Here is a 25,000-nt window from a genome sequence, read left to right on the forward strand (position 1 = left end):
TAAGGCATTTCCCATTTTTATAGGAACTTATGTACCAGAATCAATGGTATCTCCAATTATAGCCCCTCGGGGATGTAAAATATATCTCTTCTCACCATCCCTATATATGTATGCATTTCGATTAGGGTCATATTCTATGGTTACGATTCTACCATATATGTCTTTTTCATTTTGTCGAAAATCGATTTTACGGTATAGACGCTTATGACCCCTCCCTCTATGCCTTGCGGTAATGATTCCTCTGGAATTACGACCTTTACCACAACGACGCTGTCCATAGATCAAATTATTTCGTGGATTGGATTTCACTTGATTGTTTACAACTCCATTGCGTGTGCTCGAGGTAGAAGTTTTGTATAAATGTATCGCCATGCTATTAAGTATTTTTATTTAAGTTCTTTTCTTTCCAAGAGGTGGAATAGAATAACTCGATTGAAGTGTAATGATCATACGTCTGTAATGCATTGCATGTCCCATAATAGGTCCCGTTCTTCTACCCTTTCTCAGGAGTCGATGACTATTCATAGCTATTAAAAAGTTCGACTCAATGCTTTATTTCTGTCCTAGTTAATCTTGATTCAACATTAGAAGTATATTGTTTTTTCCCTAATAACCGAATACTTTTGTCTGTAAATACTGCATATTTGATTCCATCCATAAATCTATTTTCTTCCCTTTTAGTTCGAGATTCAATAAGAATGCTAGTTCTTACTGTTCATATGTTACGATATGTATATACCACACTAATTCCTTATGTATGAATGATAAGATTATGGAATCAAAGAGCCAATTCCAATAGACTTATTAGAGGGTCCCATTGGCGTGCATCCAGTAGGAATTGAAACTACAAATTCGTCAATTATGAGTTGGGGGCTTTAACCATTCAGCCATGGATGCTTAGCAGGGATCCTTGTACATGGTGAATAACCAAATTCCAATTGAAATGAAATATTTAGGATAAATCAATGCAATTTAGGAGGAATCAATGAAAGGACATCAATTCAAATCCTGGATTTTCGAATTGAGATAGATTAAGAATTATCACTATTTCTTAGATTCATGGACCCAATTCAATTCAGTGGGATCTTTCATTCACATTTTTTTCCACCAAGAACGTTTAATAAAAATCTTTGACCCCTGAATTTGGAGTATCCTACTTTCATGTAATTCACAGGGTTCAACAAGCAATCGATATTTCACGATCAAGGGTGTAGTACTCTTTGTGGTAGTGGTCCTTATATATCGTATTACCAATCGAAATATGGTCGAAAGAAAAAATCTCTATTTTATAGGGCTTCTTCCTAAACCTATGAATTCCATTGGACCCAGAAATGATACATTGAAAAAATCCTTTTGGTCTTCCAATATCAATAGGCTGATTGTTTCGCTACTCTATCTTCCAAAAGGAAAGAAGATTTCTGAGAGTTATTTACTAGATCCGAAAGAGAGTACTTGGTTTCTTCCAATAACTAAAAACTATATTATGCCTGAATCTAACCGGGGTTCGCGGTGGTGGAGGAATTGGATCGGAAAAAAGAGGGATTCTAGTTGTAAGATATCTAATGAAACCGTCGTTGGAATTGAGATCTCATTAAAAGAGAAAGATATCAAATATCTTGAGTTTCCCTTTGTATATTTTATGGATGATCCGATCCGCAAGGACCACGATTGGGAATTGTTTGATTATCTTTCTCTGAGGAAGAGGCGAAATATAATCAACTTGAATTCGGGACAGCTTTTCAAAATCGTAGTGAAGCACTAGATTTGTTATCTCATGTCTGCTTTTCGTGAAAAAATACCAATTGAAGTGGAGAGTTTCTTCAAAGAACAAGGGGTTGGGTCAACTAGTCAATCAAATGATATTGAGCATGTTTCCCATCTCTTCTCGAGAAACAAGTGGGCTATTTCTTTGCAAAATTGTGCTCAATTTCATATGTGGCAATTCTACCAAGATTTATTTGTTAGTTGGGGGAAGAATCCGTACGAATCAGATTTTTTGAGGAACGCATCGAGAGAAAATTGGATTTGGCTAGACAATGTGTGGTTAGTAAATAAGGATCCGGTTTTTAGCAAGGTATGGAATGTATCGTCAAATATTCAATTTGATTCCATAAGATCTAGTTTTGTTCAAGTTATGGATTCTAATACAAGATCCACTCGTTCTTTTTTCTCTAACAGATGGTCAGAACTTCATCTGGGTTCAAATCCTACTGAGAGGTCCACTAGAGATTAGAAATTGTTGAAGAAACAACAAGATGTTTCTTTTGCCCCTTCCATGCGATTGGAAAATAACGAAATGGTTAGTATATTCAAGATAATTAAGTATTTACAAAGTACCGTCTCAATTTATCCTATTTCATCAGATCCGAGATGTGATATGGTTCCGAAGGATGAATCGGATATGGACAGTTCCGCTAAGATTTCATTCTTGAATTCATTTTTTTACTTATTTCATCTATTCCATGACTGAAACAGGGGGGATACACATTACACCACGATTTTGAATGAGAAGAGAAATTTCAAGAAATGGCGGATCTATTCACTCTATCAATAACCGAGCCGGATCTGGTGTATCATAAGGGATTTGCCTTTTCTATTGATTCCTACGGATTGGATCAAAAACAACTCTTGAACGAGGTATTTAACTCCAGGGATGAATCGAAAAAGAAATATTTATTGGTTCTATCTCCTATTTTTTATGAAGAGAGTGAATCTTTTTCTCGAAGGATCCGAAAAAATGGGTTTCAAATCTCCTACGGGAATTATTTGGAAGATAGAAAACGTAAAAACGATACTCTAAATCATAGAACTATAAGGAAATATACGATCAACCAACATTTATCGAATTTGAAAAAGAGTAAGAAGAAATGGGTTGATCCTCTTATTTTTATTTCTCGAACCGAGAGATTCATGAATCGGGATCCTGATGCATATAGATACAAATGGTTCAATGGGACTATGGGAGCAAAAATTTCCAGGAACATTTGGAACATTTTGTTTCTGAGCAGAGGAGCCATTTTCAAGTAGTGTTCGATCGATTATGTATTAATCAATATTCAATTGATTGGTCTGAGGTTATCGACAAAAAAGATTTGTCTAAGTCACTTCGTTTCTTTTTGTCCAAGTCACTTTCCAAGTTGCTTCTCTTTTTGTCTAACTCGCTTCCATTTTTCTTTGAGTTTTGGGAATATCCCTATTAATAGGTCCGAGATCCACATTTATGAATTGAAAGGTCAGAATGATCAACTCTACAATCCCTTGTTAGAATCAATATGTCTTCAAATCGTTCATTTGAAAAAATTGAAAGCTTTCTTATTGGATGATCATGATACTTTCCAAAAATCAAAATTCTTGATCAATGGAGGAACAATATCACCATTTTTGTTCAATAAGATACCAAAGTGGATGATTGACTCATTCCATACTAGAAATAATCGCGGGAAATCCTTTGATACCACGGATTCCTATTTCTCAATGATATCCCACGATCAAAACAATTGGTTGAATCCCGTAAAACCATTTCATAGAAGATCATTGATATCTTCTTTTAATAAAGCAAATCGACTTCGATTCTTGAATATTCCACATCACTTCTGCATCTATTGTAACAAAAGATTCCCTTTTTATATGGAAAAGGCCCGTATCAATAATTCTGATTTTACATATAGACAATTCCTCAATATCTTGTTCATTCACAACAACAAATTTTCTTTAAGTGTCGGTAAAAAAAAACATGCTTTTTTGGAGAAAGATACTATTTCACCAATTGATTCACAAGTATCTAACATATGCATACCTAACGATTTTCCAATTCGATCTGATCTATTCGTTCATAGAACTATTTACTCGATTGCAGGCATTTCTGGAACACCTCTAACAGAGGGACAAATAGTCCATTTTGAAAGAACTTATGGTAAACCACCTCTTTCCAATATGAATCTATCTGTTCAGAAAGGAAGAACTTGGATCAGTATCTCAATCTCAAGTTCGGTTTGATTTACACTCTATGTTCTGAGAAACATTTATTATCGAAAAAGAGGAAAACACGGAGTCTTTGTCTAAAGAAATATGTTGAGAAAGGGCAGATGTATAGAGCCTTTCAACGAGATAGTGCTTTTTCAACTCTCTCAAAATGGAATCTATTCCAAACATATATGCCATGGTTCCTTACTTCGACAGGGTACAAATATCTAAATTTTCTGTTTTTAGATACTTTTTCAGACCTATTGTCAATACTAAGTAGCAATCCAAAATTTTTATCTATTCTTCATGATATTATGTACATATCAGATATATCATGGCGAATTCTTCATAAAATTTTGTATCTTCCACAATGGCATCTGATAAGTGAGATTTTGAGTAAGTGTTTAAATAATCTTCTTCTGTACGAAAAAACGATTCATCAAAATAATGATTCAACTCTATTTACAACGGCTTTTGAATCTTTTTTATTGGATTACACCATTATCTCAAGTTTTGGATCGAACTAATCCATTGACACAAATAGTTCATGGGAGAAATTTATTTGGGCCCTGGGGGATTGACAGGGCGAACTGCTAGTTTTCGGATACGAGATATCCATCCTAGTCACTATGGGCATATTTGTCCAATTGACACGTCTGAAGGAATTAATGTTGGGCTTATTGGATCCTTAGCAATTCACGTGAGGATTGGGCCTTGGGGGTCTCTAGAAATCCCTTATTATGAAATTTCTGAGAGATCAAAAAGGGTACAGATCCTTTATTTATCACCAAGTAAAGACGAATACTATATGTTAGCGTCTGGAAATTCTTTGGCCCTGAATCAAGGTAGTCAGGAGGAGCAGGTTGTTCCAGCCCGATACCGTCAAGAATTCCTGACTATTGTGTGGGAACAAGTTCATCTTTGAAGTATCTTTTCCTTCCAATATTTTTCTATTGGAGCTTCCCTGATTCCTTTTATCGAGCACAATGATGCAAATCGAGCTTCAATGAGTTCTAATATGCAACGTCAAGCAGTTCCGCTTTCTTAGTCCGAGAAGTGCCTTATTGGAACTGGGTTGGAACACCAAGCGGCTCTAGATTCAAGAGTTCTTGCTATAGCCGAACATGAGGGAAAGATTATTTATAGAACTACTGACAAGATGATTTTATCAGGCAATGGAAATACTATAAACATTTCATTAGTTATGTATCAACATTCCAACAAAAATACTTGTATGCATCAAAACTCCCGGATTCCACTGGGAAAACGCGTTAAAAAGGGACAAAATTTAGCAGATGGTGCCGCTACAGTTGGTGGTGAACTAGCTTTGGGAAAAAACGTATTAGTAGCTTATATGCCGTGGGAAGGGTACAATTTTAAAGATGCGATACTCATTAGTGAGCGTCTTATTTATGAAGATATTTATACTTTTTTTCACATACGGAGATATGAAATTCAGACTTATGTGACAAGTCAAGGTCCTGAAAAGGTCACTAGCGAATACTATATTTAGAAGCTCATTTACTCCGCAATTTAGACAAAAATGGAATTGTGAGGCTGGGATCGTGGGTAGAAATAGGATATTTTAGTAGGTAAATTAACGCCTCAGATGGCAAAAGGATTTTCGTATGCTCCAGAAGATAGATTATTACGAGCTATACTTGGCATTCAGGTATCCACATCAAAGGAAACTTGTCTAAAATTGCCTATAGGGGGTAGGGGGCGAGTTATTGATGTGAAAAGGATCCAAAAAAATGGGGGGTTATAGATATAATCCAGAAATGATTCATGTATATATTTTACAGAAACGTGAAATCAAAATAGGTGATAAAGTAGCTATAAGGCATGGAAATAAGGGTATCATTTCCAGAATTTTTCCTAGACAAGATATGCCTTATTTGCAAGACGGAAGACCCATTGATATGATCTTTAAACCATTAGGAGTGCCTTCCCAAATGAATGTAGGATAGATATTTGAATGTTCGCTCGGGTTAGCGGGGAGTCTGCTAGATAGATATTATCGAATAGCACCTTTTGATGAGAGATATGAACAAGAGGCTTCGAGAAAAGTAGTGTTTTCGGAATTATATGAAGCCAGTAAGCAAACAGCGAATCCATGGGTATTTGAACCCGAGTATCCGGAAAGAGTTGAATATCTGATGGAAGAACGGGAGATCCTTTTGAACAGCCTGTTACGATAGGAAATCCTTATATATTGAAATTAATTCATCAAGCGGATGATAAAATCCACGGCCGTTCTAGTGGACATTATGCACTTGTTACACAACAACACCTTCGAGGAAGAGCCAAGCAAGGAGGACAGAGGGTAGGAGAAATGGAGGTTTGGGCTCTACAAGGATTTGGTGTTGCTGCTTACTTATAAATTGGATCATATTAAAGCTCACCAAGAAGTACTTGGTACTACAATCATTGGGGGAACAATAATTAACCCCGAAGATGCTCCAGAATCTTTTCGACTACTTGTTCGAGAACTACGATCTTTAGCTCTAAAAGTGAATCATTTCCTTGTATCTGAAAAATACTTCCAAATTAATAGGATGGAAGCTTAATTGGAATAAATTAGAATTTTTTTCTATTATCGATCAGTATAAACATCAACAACTCCGAATTGGATCAGTTTATCCTCCACAAATAAGTACTTGGGCTAAAAAAATCTTACCTAACGAAGAGACAGTTGGAGAGGTGACAAAACCTTATACTTTTCATTACAAAACCAATAAACCCGAAACAGATGGATTATATTGTGAAAGAATTTTTGGACCTATAAAAAGTGGAATTTGTGCTTGTGGAAATTATCGAGTAATCGGAGATAAAAAAGAAGACCCAAAATTTTGCAAACAATGCGGAGTCGAATTTGTTGATTCTCGAATACGAAGGTATCAAATGGACTATATTAAATTGGCATGCTCGGTAACCCACGTGTGGTATTTGAAACGTCTTCCTAGTTATATTGCGAATTTTTTAGATAAACCTCTGAAAGAATTAGAGGGCCTGGTATACTACGATGTGTGATTTGATCGAAATTATGCTTTTACAGATTCAAAATGAGAAACTGTCATCCTATTCTATACAAAAGGGATACCCTGGCTCTGACGTGGTTCCTGGGCGGAAGAACATGAAGCTCAGAATTATACAGGTATTCAATACTCCCAAATGAAAAGGGAATTGGTCCATGTTCAATTTCATGACAAAGAAATAGTAATTTCTACTTGTACCTCGTAAAAAAAATAAATAAATATTAAAAATAAAAAAAAAAAATTTGGTGGAATTAACCATTCTTTTTCATTTAGAAAGAAATTTGGTTCATATACGCAAGCAAATATGTTATGGTTACAAGAGTCTATTCGTCGCATATAGGTTTTGAAGGCATTGTAGTATAACCGTCGAGGTGAAGTCGTGACCTAAAAGATCGAATAGAACAATACATAGACAAGTAAATTCCTTCTGAATTTCAAGTTACTTTTTTTTTTTTAAGGGGATTCATCATTTGAAGGAAGGGAGACTACTCACGAATTTCACAGTTCATTTTTGTTGGAATTAAATTGAATAAAAATAAAGAATTCACAAAATAAGACCAAAAAATGAAAAGACAAAGAAATCAAGGAAATGATTCTTAGTGTTTAATGAAACTTGAGTAAGGAGTAGATCTTTTATTTTGGCGATTTTGTCTAATTTATTTGAAAACGAAAACGAGAATTCCTTTCTTTATTTGTTTGCTACAACTACTTGAGCCGGACGAGGGGAAACTTTCACGTCCGATTTTGAAGGGAGGGAGATCTTATAGGATCCTATACCAAATTTTCATTTGCTAGGCCTATAGCGAAAAAACCTACTTTTTTACAATTATGAGGTTTATTCGAATATGAAATCCAATCCTGGAAATACAGCATCCCGATTTTTTTTACTACCCAAGGGTTTGATACATTTCGAAATAGAGAAATATCGACTGGAGAAAGTGCTTTTCAAGAACAATTAGCCGATTTGGATTTGTGAACTATTATAGATTATTCATTCGCAAAATGGAAAGAGTTAGGGGAAGAAGGACCGACCGGAAATGAATGGGAAGACCGAAAAGTTGGAAGAAGAAAGGATTTTTTTGTTAGACACATGGAATTAGCTAAGCATTTTATTCGAACAAATATCGACCGGAAATGAACGTTTATTACCAGTTTTTCCTCCTGAGTTGAGACCGATCATTCAAATAGATGGAGGTAAATTAATGATTTCAGATTTTAATGAACTCTATAGAAGAGTTATCTATCGGAACAATACTCTTATTGATCTATTATCAACAAATAGATCTACACCGGGAGAATTAGTAATGTGTTAGGAGAAATTGGTACAAGAAGCGGTAGATACACTTCTTGATGATGGAATCCGTGGACAACCAATGAGGGATGGTCATAAGAAAGTTTAAAAGTCTTTTTCAGATGTAATTGAGGGTAAAGAAGGAAGAATTTGTGAGACTTTACTTGGTAAACGGGTCGATTATTCCGATCGTTCCGTCATTGTCGTAGGCCCTTCATTTTCATTACATCGATGCGGATTGCCTCATGAAATTGCAATAGAGCTATTCCAGAAATTTGTAATTCGTGATCTAATTAGGAAACATCTTTCTTCGAACATAGGAGTTGCTAAGCGTAAAATTCGGGAAAAAGAGCCGAGTGTATGGAAAATACTACAGGAAGTTATGCAGGGGCATCCCATATTGTTAAATAGAGCGCCTACTTTGCATCGATTAGGTATACAGGCGTTCCAACCTATTTTAGTGGAAAGGTGCACTATTTGTTTACATCCGTTAGTTTGTAAAGGATTCAATGCAGACTTTGATGGGGATCAAATGGCTGTTCATGTACCTTTATCTTTGGAGGCTCAGGCAAAGGCGCGTTTACTTATGTTTTCGCATATGAATCTTTTGTCTCCAGCTATCGGGGATCCCATTTCTGTACCAACTCAAGATATGCTTATTGGACTCTATATATTAACGAGTGGGACTCGTCGAGGTATTTGTGCAAATAGGTATAATCCAGGGACTAAAAAAATATATCAAAATGATCAAATTGATAATAATAATTATCATTATATGAAAGAACCCTTTTTTTGTAATTCCTATGATGTAATTGGATCTTATCGTCAAAAAAAATCAATTTAGATAGTGCGTTGTGGCTCCGGTGGCAGTTAGATCAACGCATTATTTCTTCAAAAGAAACTCCTATTGAAGTTCACTATGACTCTTTGGGTACCTATCATGAGATTTATACGCACTATCTAATAATAAGAAGTGTCAAAAAAAAATTCTTTTTATATACATTCGAACTATGGTTGGTCATATTTCTCTTTATCGAGAAATTGAAGAAGTAATACAAGGATTTTGTCAAGTCTGCTGATAGTATACTTAATCATATTGTACCTAAGCTGCGTAATTCTTCAATCCCAGCGGAATTTGAGTCTTTCGGTTTTAACTAGGATTCTAATTTGTGAAGTTTTAGGTGAATTAAGATCAAGATAAAGAAGTCACACTAACTCAACTCCATTCATTGTCGAAAGGTACTTATGGCAGAACGGGCCAATTTGGTCTTTCACAATAAAGCGATAGACGAAATTGCTATGAAATGACTTATTAGTCGATTAATAGATCACTTTGGAATGGCATATACGTCACACATCCTGGATCAAGTAAAGACTTTGGGTTTCCAGCAAGCCACTGCTACATCCATTTCATTAGGAATTGATGATCTTTTAACAATACAATCTAAAGGATGGCTAGTCCAAGATGCTGAACAACAAAGTTTGAGTTTGGAAAAACACCATCATTATGGGAATGTACACGCGGTAGAAAAATTACGTCAATCTATTGAGATATGGTATTCTAAAAGTAAATATTTGCGACAAGAAATGAATCCTAATTTTAGGATGACTGACCCTTATAATGCAGTCTATATAATGTCTTTTTTGAGAGCTAGAGAAAATGTGTCTCAGGCACATCAACTGATTTACCTATTCAAAACAATTTACGCGAAGGACTCTCTTTAACAGAATATATCATTTCTTGCTACGGAGCCCGCAAAGGAGCTGTGGATACTGAACATCAAATGTTGGATATCTCACGTGAAGGCTTGACGAAGTAGTTCAACATATTGTTGTACGTAGAACGGATTGTGGCACTATTCAAGGTATTTCTGTAACTTCTCGGAACGGTATAATGTCGAAAAGATTTTTTATCCAAACATTAATCAGTCGTGTATTAGCAGATGATATATATATTGGGGAACTCATTTTACTTGTAGGAGTGCATCTTGGATCTTTCGATTATGCTATGGCCGGAGTCCTACTCACGGCGACCTGGTTGAATTGGGAAAAGCTGCGGGTATTATTGCGAGTCAATCTATTGGGGAACCTCGTACTCAACTAACATTAAGAACTTTTCATACGGGCGGAGTATTCACAGTGGGTACTACAGAACATGTACGAGCCCCTTCTAATGGAAAAATCCAATTCAATGAGGATTTAGTTCATCCCATACGTACACGTCATGGACATCCCGACTTTCTATGTCGTTATATTGACTTTTATGTCACTATTGAGAGTGAAGATACTCTACATATGTGAATATTCCGCCCAAAAGTTATTTGAAGTAAAAAAACGATGAGATTATAAATATTCTCGCATTTATTGCTACTGCACTTATTCATTCTAGTTCCTACTGCTTTTTTACTTATTATTTATATAAAAACAGTCAGCCAAAATGTTTAATTTGAATGAAACTTGACTTTTTAGTTATTTATAAATGATTGAAAAATCAAAATAAAATTCCAATTTCATTTCTTAATTGAAATGAGCAGGCTAGAAACAGCAATATTCAATGAGATTTAATAGTATGGTAGAAAGATTCAAATGAAGATAGAATTAAGTCTCAACAGAAGAATCGATGTTTTACTATCAATCACAAGTTTCGTGTTGAGCGTAGCATTCATACCGGAAATTATGATCAAGAATTGCTTTATAATTATAAAATTCGCTCTACTTCCGAGATTCCTCATGAAACATTTTTCAAGTACAAAAGCTCATCATCTTCCCATGAATTAGTGAATTAAATAGGATTCTTTTTTTTGTTTTTGGAATTGTAAGCAGCAAGTCAATTTTGATAAATCTCATCAAATCGTTAAAGTCAATGTAAAATATTTATACAAAAAACGAAGGAGATATAAACATGATGCAGGGTCGTTTGTCTACTTGGCTTGTCAAACACGGGCTAGTTTATAGATTTTTGGGCTTCGATTACCAAGGAATAGAGACTTTACAAATAAAGACCGAAGATTGGCATTCCATTGCTGTTATTTTATATGTATATGGTTACAATTATTTACGTTCTCAATGTGCTTATGATGTAGCACCAGGCGGGTTGTTAGCTAGTGTGTATCATCGTACGAGAATAGAATACGGTGTGGATCAACCAGAAGAAGTATGCGTAAAAGTATTTGCTTCAAGGAGGAATCCTAGAATTCCGTCCGTTTTCTGGGTTTGGAAAAGCGCGGATTTTCAAGAACGGGAATCTTATGATATGTTGGGGATCTCCTATGATAATCATTCACGCATGAAACGTATTTTAATGCCTGAAAGTTGGATAGGATGGCCCCTACGTAAGGATTATATTGTCCCCAATTTTTATGAAATACAAGATGCTTATTGAATGGTAAGGAATTTATTTTCACTTCTACGACATAAAGACTTTTTATATTATATATGTTCTGCTTTAGATTAAATAAAGTAACTGAAGTCCCGTAGGTATTCTATATATGGAATATGAATAGATAAAAAAATAAAAGACAAGTCAAGAATTCATTGAGATTTGAAAAAGTTTTCTTTTGGATAAGCTAAGAACCAATAGAATGAACTAAAAAGTTATGCATTATGAACTTTGTACCGCGTATCCATCAATTACTCACTTAGAGGGGTCAAAAAGTCCTATACCCATAAATTCTTATATTATTAGGAAATCAAGAAATATATACCAAAGGAAATCTGATTCTATTTGGAATTTATCTAAGATAATTCTTATTTATCTAAGATCATTCTTATTTATCTTCATCCTTTAACTCTTCGAGACTCTAATTTTATTTGAGTGTTTCAACTTTTTTTGAATATTTGGAATATGTATGAAGTATTAATATGCATTTTTTCTGAGAGTAAACACCATATGAACAAATAAAAAAAATCGAAAACATAAAAAAATTCGTTATTTTGATTTTACTTTTAAAAACTTTGGATCCATCTATTTTTTTAAGGATAGGTGGGGTATCTTGGGCGATAACTAGCTAAATAAATTATGTACGTGTCATGATCTCGACTAGTAATGAATATGTATATCAATTCGTATTCGTTAATTTGTAGAATATATTATATATACTCATACAAAAGTTATGTGCCAAGAACTAGATTTGAACTGGTGACACGAGCATTTTCAATCCTCTGCTCTACCAACTGAGATATCCCGGCCATTCATTCACCCTTCTGGTGCATTATCTTCTCATTTTACTCGATACCTTGGGTCTATGTCAATTAAAAAAAGGACGAAAGTTATTACAAAGTCTTATCTAGGTATCGAAATCTCTTTGGTTTTCCAATTCGAAATTTGTCTATAATTTGATTATTATGAGTAATCATATGAATTTTGAATCAGTCAAATGATTATTCCTTGTTCAAAGATATCAATTTATATGTCTATCATATATATCACAAGACTTGTTATAAGAGAAAAACACTTCTGTCCAGATCCGTTTGAAAAGAAAAAAAAAAGATAACTAGTTAGGGAGTCAAAAAGCTTTTGGGGATAGAGGGACTTGAACCCTCACGATTTTTATAGTCGTCGGATTTTCCTCGTACTATAAATTTCATTGTTGTCAGTATTGACATGTATAATGGGACTCTATCTTTATTCTCGTCCGAGTAATCGATTAACCGGTTCTTTCAAAGAAAGATCTATCAGACTATGGAGTAAATGATTTGATGAATATTTGATTCTTTTTTCAACTTGAAATAGAGTCAAAAAAATTATTCTTTTTTTTCATATTCATTTTTATTTCTAGAAAATTTCATATTTTATATTATCTCGAAATCAGAAATATCTAAAAATTCTAAAAATAGAAATACAGAATAGATTCGAAGTGCCATTAATTAGGAATTTCGACGAAAGAATTCTTCGAACAACCCAGCACAATCAACTCCATTTGTTAGAACAGCTTCCTTTGAGTCTCTGCACCTATCCTTTTTTTTATTCTTGCTTTCTAAATCCGTATATTTTTTTTACTTTAGAAAAAGGAGTTGGCTAAGGATTACCCATTTTTATTAATTCTAGGGTTTCTCTGAATTTGAAAGTTTTCACTTAGTAGGTCTCCATACTAAGGCTCAAGCCAATTAAGTTCGTAGCGTCTACCGATTTCGCCATGTCCCTCTTTTTTTTAGATTAGGATCTAAGGGTGATGTCCTTCTCGTTTATTTTATTTTTTTTCTTTCAATTCGGTCGAAACCATCCAATTCATGAGATTTTATATGAATTACTATAACCGAAATTTTTTTTGTCTATCTTCTTTCATCTCTATCGGAAGTCTATATTTGAATTTTTTTTTGGTCTAATCAGAAATGATTCTATCATTTCTGTAACTACAATTCAATATAGATGTATATATAACATATATATCCTATTCCCCGTTGATTTTGCCCTGCAATTTTGAATACTCAAAGGGTCGATTCTTTTTTTTTTATGATAGTCTATAAATGAAAGCAGAAGAATAGCTTATTAAGATTCAAAGTTAATCTTTATCGATTCTAATTTTTGTATTTCGATTTTGAAATGAATTTGAAAATTCATAGCTCTACTAAATTAAAAAGAGAAATAGAATTTCATATAATTTCTAAATCTACTTGTTCTTGACACAAAAGAGAATATACATAGAGAGAAATAAACTAAATTCAATATTTCTATTTTTTTAATTTCAAATAGTATTTGAAATTCGTATCATAAAAGAATAAAAATGAATAAGCCTAAAATAAAATATAGTTTATTTAATTCCAGTGCATGTAGAATTTATGTGAGCCCGCTTAGCTCAGATGTTAGAGCATCGCATTTTTGTAATGCGATGGTCATCGGTTCGATTCCGATAGTTGGCTTTTCTTTAATTTTAGTTGTATTTGCTTAATCTTTTTATTCTTTAATTAATTAATTATATATATATATATATATATATATATATATATATATATATATATATATATATATATATATATATATATATATATATATATATATATATTATATAAATAGAAATTAAAGAAAAGAAATAAAGAAAGGAGTCTTTATGTCACGTTACCGAGGGCCTCGTTTCAAAAAAATACGCCGTCTAGGGGCTTTACCCGGACTAACTAATAAAAGGCCTAGAGCCGAAAGTGATCTTAGAAACCAATCACGTTCCGGAAAAAGATCTAAATATCGTATTCGTCTAGAAGAAAAACAAAAATTGCGTTTTCATTATGGTATTACAAAAAGACAATTACTTAAATATGTTCGTGTCGCCAAAAAAGCCAAAGGGTCAACAGGTCAGGTTTTACTACAATTACTTGAAATGCGTTTAAATAACTTACTTTTTCGATTGGGTATAGCTCCGCCTATTCCTAGAGCCCGCCAATTAGTTAACCATAGACACATTTTAGTGAATGGTCGTATAGTAGATATACCAAGTTATCGTTGCAAACCTCAAGATACTATTATGTCCAGGGATGAACAAAAAATCCAGAGTTCTAATTCAAACTTCTCTTGATTCATCCCCCCAGGAGGAATTTCCCAAACATTTGACTCTTCAACCATTCCCGTATAAAGGATTAGTCAATCAAATGATCCATTTAGTTCTTTTAATTCTTTCTCGAGCCGAATGATGAAAAATTATCATGTCTGGTTCTTTCGGGGGATGAATTGAATCTATAAGAATTCATCTATCCTAATAACAAAAAAACCTGACTTAAATGATCTTGTATTAAGAGCTAAATTAGCGAACGGTATGGGGCATAATTATTATAGGGAGACCGCATGGCCTAATGATCTTTTATATATTTTTCCTGTAGTGATTTTAGGTACTATTGCGTGTATCGTAGGATTAGCGGTTTTAGAACCATCAATGATTGGTGAGCCAGCGGATCCGTTTACAACTCCTTTGGAAATATTACCTGAATGGTATTTCTTTCCTGTATTTCAAATACTTCATACAGTTGCAAATAAGTTATTAGGCGTTCTTTTACTAGTTTCAGTACCTGCGGTAACAGTTCCTTTTTTAGAGAATGTGAATAAATTCCAAAACCCATTTCGTCGTCCAGTAGCTACAACGTTTTTTTTTGGTTGGTACTGTAGTAGCTCTTTGGTTATCTATTGGAGCAACATTACCCATTGATAAATCCCTAACTTTAGGTCTTTTTTAAATTGATTCAATTGTGAAATAACACAAGGTCTGTATCTAGGGAATAGTCGCTTCAAAGTGAATTTTCCCTAGATACATCTATTCAATTGAATTTTGTATTAAATTCATTTTTTAATCCAGTCTGGAAAATTCAATCAATTTTTTGTCATTTTTTTAAAATCAATTACGAAATGTTTTTCTAAAGTGCCAAATATTTGTTTTATATCTTCTATATGAAAATCCGCCATTTAAATAATATCTTCTTGACTGTCATTCAAAAGGTCCAATAATGTATGTATATTGGATTTTTTGAGGTAATTGTAGATCCTAGGTGGCAATTCTAATTGGTCAATAAAAATATATTTCAATGCTATTTTTTTCCCCTTATTTCAGCCAATCTATTGTGAAAGTTAAAAAGGGGTAAAGAAATTTTGTATTGATTGTCCTCTAAATATAAGTTTTCTTCTTCTGCATGTAGAAAGGGAATAAATAAATCAATTAAATTCTAGGAGGCTTCATAAAGTGCTTCTTTCGGGGTTAAATTGTCGTTTGTCCATATTTCGAGAAAAAGTATCTCTTATCTCTTGTTTTTCATTCCCATTTCCATAAGAATGAATACTATGATTCACATTTCGAATAGGCATGAATAGAGCATCTATAGGATAACTTCCATCTTGAAAGTTATTTTGCTCTTTTATCTGATATCCGCGATTTCTCTCGAGTTGTAATCCAATACAACAAATCAATTGGTTCCGTCAAGCTAGCTATATGTTGTGTATTGTCAACTATTTCTACATAAGGGGGAAAGATGATATCTTGAGCAGTTACACATATGGGGCCCCTAACACAAATATATGCTTCGCAAGTTCCATATAGATTACTTCTCAATACTATTTCTTTCAAATTCAATAAAATTTCGTGTACTGGTTCTTGAATACCTACTATTTTGGAGTATTCGTGCGGTATTTTATCAAATTTTGCACCTGTGATACATGTTCCCTCTATTTCGCTAAGTAACGCTCTTCGCATCGCGATGCCTATTGTATTAGCTTGGCCTTTCATAACTGGAGAGAGAATAAAGCGTCCATAATATAGACATTTACTTTCTGTTCTTGATTCAACACATTTCCACTACAGTGTCCGAGTAAATACTCTTATTTTCTCTCGAACCATAGTAATATTTTACAAAATTGATCATATCTTTGAATTATTTTTTCTCTTGAAATCCCTTCAATTCTTATTTTTACACGCATCTTTTTATAGGAGGTCTACAGCCATTATGTGGCATAGGGGTTACATCTCGTACGAAACTTAATAGTATACCGCTTCTACGAATAGGCGTAATGTTGCATCTCTTCCGAGACCGAGACCTTTTATCATGACTTCTGCTCGTTGCATACCTTGTTCCACTATTGTACGAATAGCATTTCCTACTGCGGTTTGAGCTGCAAAAGGTGTCCCTCTTTTTGTACCCCTGAATCCACAAGTACCGGTAGAATCCCAAGAAACCACTCGACCTCGTACATCTGTAACAGTCACAATGGTATTATTGAAACTTGCTTGAACATGAATAACACCCTTTGGTATTTTCCATTCACTTTTACGCGAACTAATACGTCCATTTCTTCGTGAACCTGTTTTTGGTATAGGTTTTGCCATATTTTATCATCTCATAAATATGATTCAAAGACAAATGGATATATCCATTTCATGTCAAAACAAATCTGTCATTTTTTTTCAGCAATAAAATATTTTAGCAATTATTTTAGAAAGATCATTAGTATATAGTTTAGTAGAATGATTATACTTGTCGTTGTTTATGTTTTGGGTTAGAACAAATTATTATAATTCGTCCCCGTCGGCGGATCAGTTGACATTTTTCACAAATTTGACAAACAGAAGCCCTTATTTTCATATTTGTTATTCTTTAGTTTTAATTTTGAATCTAATTTTTGGAAGAAAATATGTTTCGTGATATTTTGAACCTTGAATTTTATTTTTGTAGAAAGGAATAAGGAATGTTGAAAAACGACTTAATCGTTTGAATCTTTGTTGCGGATTCTATAAATTATACGACCTTTGGTTGAATCATAACGGCTTACTTCAATCTTGATCTCCCTGTAGGATTCGTATAGAACTACGTTGTATCCTTCCCGAAACATAATCTAGAAACAGATCTTCGTTATCTAAACGAACCCAGAACATACCATTAGGAAGTGATTCAGTAATCAAACCTTCATAAATCCATTTTTGTTCTTTCATTTCAGATAAAACCCCCTTAAAGTATCAACTAATACAGGAGTGATATTAGACAAGCCGTTACTCATCATAACGATGATTTTTTAAAAAACGAACACCGTAAATACCCTTTTGGGGTAACTCTTTCAAAAATAAGTACTTATCCTGACCGGATTTTCGAAGGAGTAACCCCCATGAGGATAATCGCAATATTCATTTTTTGAAAAAATATCGTTATGATGGGTAAAAATGGCCTTAGATATCTTTTTCGGTTTACGTGTTGGAAAATAGGCTAATAAGTACTTATTTCGACCGGATTTTCGAAAGAGTTATCCCCCCATAGAGATAATTGCGACGTCCGATTTATGAAAAAAAACATTGTTATGATGGGTAAAAATGATGTTAAATATCTTTTTCGGTTTATATGTCAGAAAATAGACAAATAAGTACTTGTTTTGACCGGATTTCCGAAAGAGTTACCTCATAAGGATAATAGCTACGTCCTTTTTTTTAAAAAAAATATCGTTATGATAAGTAAAAAAAATATTAGAAAAGAGTAAAATAAAAAAATAAAAATGAGTAGATGAATTTTTTTGTTTATCTTTTTTTATAACTAAAAATTGATTTAACCAGTCAAACATTGACATGTGTTATTTTTTTAATTTATTTTTTTTATTTTTGTCAAACCTTTAAATTTAACAGACAACTAACCTTTTTCGATTAAGTGGTAGTCATTTGCGAAGAAATATGTCACATTAGGTATTTTTTGGCAAAAATAAATACATAAGATAGTTTTTTGCAAATATACATATACATTAAGTGGTAACAAACTTTGGGATTTAAAATATAAAATTGAAAATTATAAGATTTTTCAAACACTGAGGTTGAATTTGAAACTCATAGTTTAGAAATTCAAATAATTGAATTCTGTTAAAAAGTAGATAGAACATAAGAAGAAAAATAGTATAAGTGATTGATAAACTTATATATCTATCTCATATTTTTATTGTACATAGTAATACAAGATGATGCACATATATATAGTGCAAGACACAAGTAGAAGTACAAGTTACTAATAAAAAAGATAGGATTTCACAACTTAATGCATTCAAAGGAGTTGTCAAATCAATTGTAACACTCCCCCTTGAATGCATTACATACATGTGGGAATTTTATTATGACATTCATAGTTCTAAAACTGCCTCATTAAAAACCTTTATCAGGAAAAATCCAGTGGGATAAAAACCTGATCAAAGGAAAAAAAAATAAATTAATAAAGTGAGCATATTTCTCCCCCTGAAGCTAACATATGTCTTTAAATCGGAACATCCCAATCTTCCATATCAAATACTCGAATTGCTTTGACAGAAGTGACTTTGTGAATAAATCAGCGGGATTTTCACATAATTGAATTTCTTGGACTTTTATCTTTTTATCTTTCTGTTGATCATGTGCAAAGAACAATTTTGCTGACAAGTGTTTTGTTCTGTCTCCCCTAATGTATCCTTCTTTAAATTGGTTGATACATGCATCATTATCTTCATAAATTGTAGTTGGTGCCTTAGTTGTATCGTTTAAACCACAATCTTCTTGAAGTTTACCGATCATGGATCTCAACCATATACACTCTCAAATGGCTTCATATAAAGCTTTAAGTTCTGCGTGATTTGAGGATGTAGCCGTTAGAGTTTGTTTTGTTTATTTCCAAGTGATGAGTGCAATTATTTGCACTCATTTGTGTTAATTTCATGCTCCTTATGTGATGTTTTAGTGAGTTTTAGGTAGTGTTATAGGTGATATTTGACATTTTCATCTCATATGCTCAATAATGTATTTTATGTAATTTTTGAGGCGGAATTGAAGTTTTATTAGGTCCCGGGGGTGATAAGAGGGTGAAGGCCTGGAGAAAGGGCTTAAGACCCCTAAAAGAAGTGAAGAGAATGAGCCAAACAAGCTCCAAGGGGAAGAAACAAGTCGTAGATAAACCATGCCAAAAAGCCACAACTCGTCGCTCAGCATTACAGTCCAGAACAAAAGCGACGAGTCATCCCGCAGATGCCACGACTCGTCGCACACCTACTGATCTCGACCCGCGACTACACGTCAACCGTGCGCTTGCGATTATTAAAATTTGCACCTATCACCAAGATATTGCGGTTCCTACATATGTAAATACATATCCAATTTGTGACTTAGCCATATGCGGATCAGATGGATATCCTGCATCAGCATATCCAGTAAGTATGGCATCATTTACTGACTGAAAAAATAATCCAAGGTCTATAGTTCTCTTTAGGTATCGAAATAGATGTTTTATCGCATTCCAATGTCCTTTTGTTGGTGCATTACTATACCTAGCTAACAAATTTACAGAAAATACCATATCATGTCTTGTATTATTTGCTAAGTACATTAAAGCACCAATGGCATTCAAGTATGGCACTTCAGGGCCTAAAATTTCTTCATTTTCTTCTTGTGGACGGAATAGGTCATCCTTTATGTTTAGTGATCGTATTACCATTGGGGAACTTAGTGTATGAGCTTTGTCCATGTAAAACCGTTTAAAAACTTTCTCAGTATAATTGCTCTGATAGACAAATATTCCATTTTTCAAATGTTCAATTTGTAGTCCAAGGCAAAATTTAGCTTTTCCTAAACCCTTCATCTCAAACTCCCTCATCAAATATTTGGCTGTTATTTCAATTTCTCTTGGAGTTCCAATCAGATTTAAGTGATCTACATACACTACAATTATTACGAAATGTGATTGAGATCGTTTGATGAATACACATGGACTAATTTGGTTATTTTTGATTCCTGCTTTCATAAGGTATTCACTCAAACGATTATACCACATTCGCCCAAATTACTTTAATCCATACAATGATCTTTTTAATTTTATAGAAAACATTTCTCTAGGTACATTCTTTATTGGTAAGTTTAGTCCTTCAGGGACCTTCATATAGATGTCTGTGTCAAGTGACCCATATAAATATGCAGTTACGACATCCATCAATCTCATGTGTAGGCATTGAGAAACTGTTAAACTTACCAAAAATTTGAGTGTGGTTGTATCAACTAGGGAATATGTTTCTTCATAATCAATTCCTGGCATTTGAGAAAAACCTTGGGCTACAAGTCTTGCCTTGTATCTGAAAATTTCATTTTTCTCATTTCTTTTTCTTACAAATACCCATTTAAAGCCTGCGGGTTTTACGCCTTTTGGAGTTTGTAAAATTGGCCTAAAAACTTCTCTTTTTTCTAATGATTATAACTCTGCCTCAATTGCTTCTTTCCATCTTGGTCAATCAGGTCTTTTTTTGCATTTATTTATTGACATTGGTTCAAGATCATTTTCATCATTTATTATATCAATAGCTATGGAATAAGCAAAGGATTCATTTGGAATGATCCTTTTTTGATTCCATTTTTTCTTGGAGAAAATATAATTTATTGAGGTTTCATTATTTTCATTTCTTCTTTTTCATTATCGGAGATATCTTGATTTTCTCCTTTATTCTCACTTTCATTTTGAGTATCATTTGGTGTACCTTCTTGTTTTCTCAATTTTCTTGGTTTTAAATCTTTTGAACCAAGTGGCCTTCCACACTTTCTTTGCACAACAATTTCGTTACTTTTTGCCTTTTCATCAAGAATTTCTATTCGAGCAGGAGTATTTGCTGCTGGTAATGTGATTTTGTAACTTTCTTAGTATCTGTGAATGCATCAGGTAATTGGTTAGCAACACTTTGTAGATGAACAATTCGATGTACTTCTTGTTCACATGATTTTGTTTTTGGGTCTAAATATTCTAAATGTGTTGCTTTCCAAATAAGTTACATATTTCTTTTCTGTAAGTCCACATTCTCTCCCCTTAAGAATGGGAATATTGTCTCATTAAAGTAGCAATCAGCAAATCTAGCTTGGAATTGATCACCAGTTAATGGTTCAAGATATCGAATGATTGATGGAGATTCAAAATCGAAATATATTCCCATTCTTCTTACTGGACCCATTTTTGTACATTGAGGGGGAGCAATGGGCACATATAAAACGCATCCAAAGATTTTCAAATGTTAAATATTAGGTTCATGACCCGCTACTAATTGTATTGGCGAATATTTATCATAAGCTGTAGGTCTTAGCCTAATCAATGATGCTGCATGTAATATTGCACAACCCCAGGCCTATGATGGTAATTTTGATTTCATTAGAAGTGGTCTTGTAATTAATTACAATCTCATAATTAATGATTCAGGAAGACCATTTTGTGCGTGAACATGTGGCACAGGGTGTTCCCCTTTAATTCCAATTGACATGCAATAATCATTAAAAGTTTGAGATGTGAATTCACCGACATTGTCCAATCTAATACTTTTTATTGTATAATTAGAAAAATAATTCTTCAAATAGATGATTTGTGCAAGTAGTTTTGCAAATGCATTGTTTCTACTTGATAGAAGGCTTACATGTGACCATCTTGTGGAAGCGTCTATTAAGACCATGAAGTACCTAAAAGTTCCACATGGTGGATTAATTGGTCCACATATATCTCCTTGAATTCTTTCAAGAAATATAGGAGATTCAGTAACAATCTTATTTACTGATGATCTAGTAATAAATTTTCCAAGAAAACAAGAGGTGCATAAGAGTTCATTTGACTGGGAATCTTAATATTTCTTAGTAGATGCCCGACTGAATTTTCTATTATTTTATGCATCATCCCAATGCCAGTATGACCTAAGCGGTCATGTCATACAGTGAATAGTTCTTTATTGTCTAGTTTTATCATAATTATTTCAATCGGGTGTATATGAGTGAGATACAACCCCGATGAATATGCTGGCATCCTTTCAAGGATAATTTTTGTGCCATTACTTTCTGTTGTAAGGCATAAGAATTCTTTCTCATTTATGGTTTTGGTTTCCATATGGTAACCATTTTGGCGTATTGCCTTGAAACTGATAAGATTTCTTTTAAATTTACTCGAGTATAGTGCATCATTTATTACTAATTTTGTCCCCATAGGGAGTATGATGCATGTTTTTCCAGTGCCTTCAATTAATTTTGTTGTTCCTAATATGGTATATATATTGACATTTGCCTGAAGCAATTTTAAGTATGAAAAATATTCTTGATTTTTCAATATTGTATGTGTTGCTCCACTGTCCAAGAGGCAATGAAATATTGATCCATTTACTGACATTTCCTTTTCTCGGACAAGAGAAGAAAAAAAAAATTATATTATTCATATAAAGCCAGAATACTCAATACAAAAACATAAGTTGAGAATTACAACTTATCAAATTAAAAAAAAGAAGGGAAAACAAGTTAGAGAAACAAAAAATGCATCTAGTCATCTCAAAAGATGTAATTATCTTCTTCTTGGGGATCAAGTTTGTGGAGGTTCACATCCTTATTAAAGAAATCGGAGACATCTAAGGTGGGCCCAGATGTACTTGCTTCATTAACAAAATTTGCTTCCGCCCCTTTTCCTTTATTTTTCTGGAAAGCTTGATATAAATCCACTAAATGTTTGGCGGTACGACAAGTTCGCCCCCAATGTCCTGTCATGCCACATCTATTACATGTGCTTTTGTGTTTCTGGAATTGTTTAAAATTATCATTTTGGGGGGTAAATATATTTCTTTCATAAATGTGGCCACGTACGCAGCCACAACTAAGTCCGTGACCACGACCACGACCACGGCCATAGAATTTTCCTTGTTCAAAAGTATTCATGCCGTTCTTTTCGTGATATTTTCCACGACCTCTGCCTCTTATGAAATAGTTCCCACGACTTCGATAGCGCACATTCCTCTTAATCATATTTGTCTCATTAAAGGGTATAGACCCTACAGGTCTCCTGTTGTGATTTTTTAATAATATTCATTATTTTGTTCCGCAACAAGAAGTGTTTTCAGCAATTCATGATATTTCTTGAAATGCCTTTCACGATATTGTTGTTGTAACAAAATGCTATTTACGTGAAAGGTTGATAATGTTTTTTTCAATCATTTCTTATCTGTTATTAGTTGTCCACAATAGACTAATTTTGAATTTTATCATATAAAGGACTGAATTATAAGTACTAATTGATTTGAAATCTTAACTCTCGCCATTCATCGATGGCCTTTGGGAGAAGTACACTTTTATAATAGCTAAATCTTTCATTTAGCTCTTCCCAAAGTAATTTTGGGTCCTCATAATTGGTGTATTCGTGTTTGAGACTGTCGGTTAAATGATGTCTCAAAATTGATGCAGCTTTTGCCTTATCTTCCTCAATTTTTATGGGATCTCTTTCGATACCCATCTTTGTCGGCAAGATTAAGTTTAATTATTGTGTTTAATAAACTTTTTCCTTTTAGATATAATTTGACATCTGAAGCCCATTGTATAAAATTGTTTCCTGCAAATTTCAAGGCATTGAATTCTCTCATTTTGAAATCAACCATTATTTTCTACAATTGAGAAAATGACAAGGTTATTTAATGATTTTGTGTATCATTAGAATATTAAAGCATATTAGTAGTATCCCCTTGACTAGGGATGGCAACGGGTCGGATCTAGACCTGGTCCAGGTGGACCCGGATCCGAATTCGTTTTTAAGAACAAAATCCAGATCTGGACTCGGATCCGCGGGTCCAGTTTTGAAGGACCCAGATCCGGATCCGCGAATACTGCGGATCCAGTACCGGATCCGGGTCCAAAACGGGTCCAGTTTTATTTTATTTTTTTTAAAAATATGTTTAGATTGCAATAAAGCGATATTTATAGACTAATGTTAATAATATATATAATTTCATAATGAATCACCATAAAAAACATTATACAATGAATTGAAATCATAATATAGCAGCTTACCAGATGAAAGAAATAGGATAAATGGACTTAAAAAAGTCCCAACAAATGATCACATCTTCTCAAACCCTAATGTAAATCTTCTGAAACACAGCAATTGAAGACATCCAATTGGTTTTTTCCTAAGCTCATTGTCATCCATAAGACAAGCACAAGGATAACAACATTCCTATAAACCTAACAATTGTCCCTTCTCATCATAAAAAAGATATAAACTTGAATGTAAAACCTAAATTCCATCAACAAAACAAATTGAAAAACAAACAAGATCATAAAACGTTTAGATACATAATAATAGCTGAAAATCCATTAATAATTAATTAGAAAACTAAAAATTGTGTTATTTTGACAACATATATTCTAGATTATACCTAACAAAATAAATCATCCACTCATCAAGAACTACCAACTAATATACTTTCCTCAATAACTCAAAAAAAAAAGAAAAAAATAAAAAAAAAAACAAAAGGAGG

The 25,000-nt window shown here is 33.5% G+C and overlaps 3 protein-coding genes and 4 pseudogenes across 3 annotated transcripts; 3 read left to right on the plus strand and 4 right to left on the minus strand.

Annotated features, from left to right (window-relative positions):
- Nucleotides 1–27: 27 nt before the first annotated feature.
- On the minus strand, nucleotides 28–372 carry LOC130823167 (50S ribosomal protein L2, chloroplastic-like). The gene has a single exon (XM_057687788.1). It carries the CDS (start codon nucleotides 370–372, stop codon nucleotides 28–30), a length of 345 nt encoding a protein of 114 aa, XP_057543771.1.
- Nucleotides 373–976: 604 nt separating this feature from the next.
- On the plus strand, nucleotides 977–9,600 carry LOC130824109 (uncharacterized; annotated as a pseudogene).
- Nucleotides 9,601–11,197: 1,597 nt separating this feature from the next.
- Nucleotides 11,198–11,757, plus strand: LOC130824010 (NAD(P)H-quinone oxidoreductase subunit J, chloroplastic-like). The gene has a single exon (XM_057688873.1). It carries the CDS (start codon nucleotides 11,198–11,200, stop codon nucleotides 11,672–11,674), a length of 477 nt encoding a protein of 158 aa, XP_057544856.1. The 3' UTR covers nucleotides 11,675–11,757.
- A 2,582-nt stretch (nucleotides 11,758–14,339) lies between these two features.
- Nucleotides 14,340–15,543, plus strand: LOC130824110 (30S ribosomal protein S4, chloroplastic-like; annotated as a pseudogene).
- A 40-nt stretch (nucleotides 15,544–15,583) lies between these two features.
- Nucleotides 15,584–16,601, minus strand: LOC130824111 (DNA-directed RNA polymerase subunit alpha-like; annotated as a pseudogene).
- Nucleotides 16,602–16,671: 70 nt separating this feature from the next.
- On the minus strand, nucleotides 16,672–17,087 carry LOC130824177 (30S ribosomal protein S11, chloroplastic-like; annotated as a pseudogene).
- Nucleotides 17,088–23,027: 5,940 nt separating this feature from the next.
- LOC130824114 (uncharacterized) lies at nucleotides 23,028–23,979 on the minus strand. Its single transcript, XM_057689004.1, has 3 exons — nucleotides 23,786–23,979; nucleotides 23,337–23,532; nucleotides 23,028–23,270 (listed from the first exon to the last, which is right to left on the minus strand). The coding sequence occupies exons 1-3, from the start codon at nucleotides 23,977–23,979 to the stop codon at nucleotides 23,028–23,030; spliced, it is 633 nt and encodes a 210-aa protein (XP_057544987.1).
- Between the last annotated feature and the right edge of the window lie 1,021 nt (nucleotides 23,980–25,000).

The sequence above is a fragment of the Amaranthus tricolor genome, chromosome 9 (genome assembly GCF_026212465.1).
Source record: "Amaranthus tricolor cultivar Red isolate AtriRed21 chromosome 9, ASM2621246v1, whole genome shotgun sequence".
NCBI classification, from domain to species: Eukaryota; Viridiplantae; Streptophyta; class Magnoliopsida; order Caryophyllales; family Amaranthaceae; genus Amaranthus; species Amaranthus tricolor.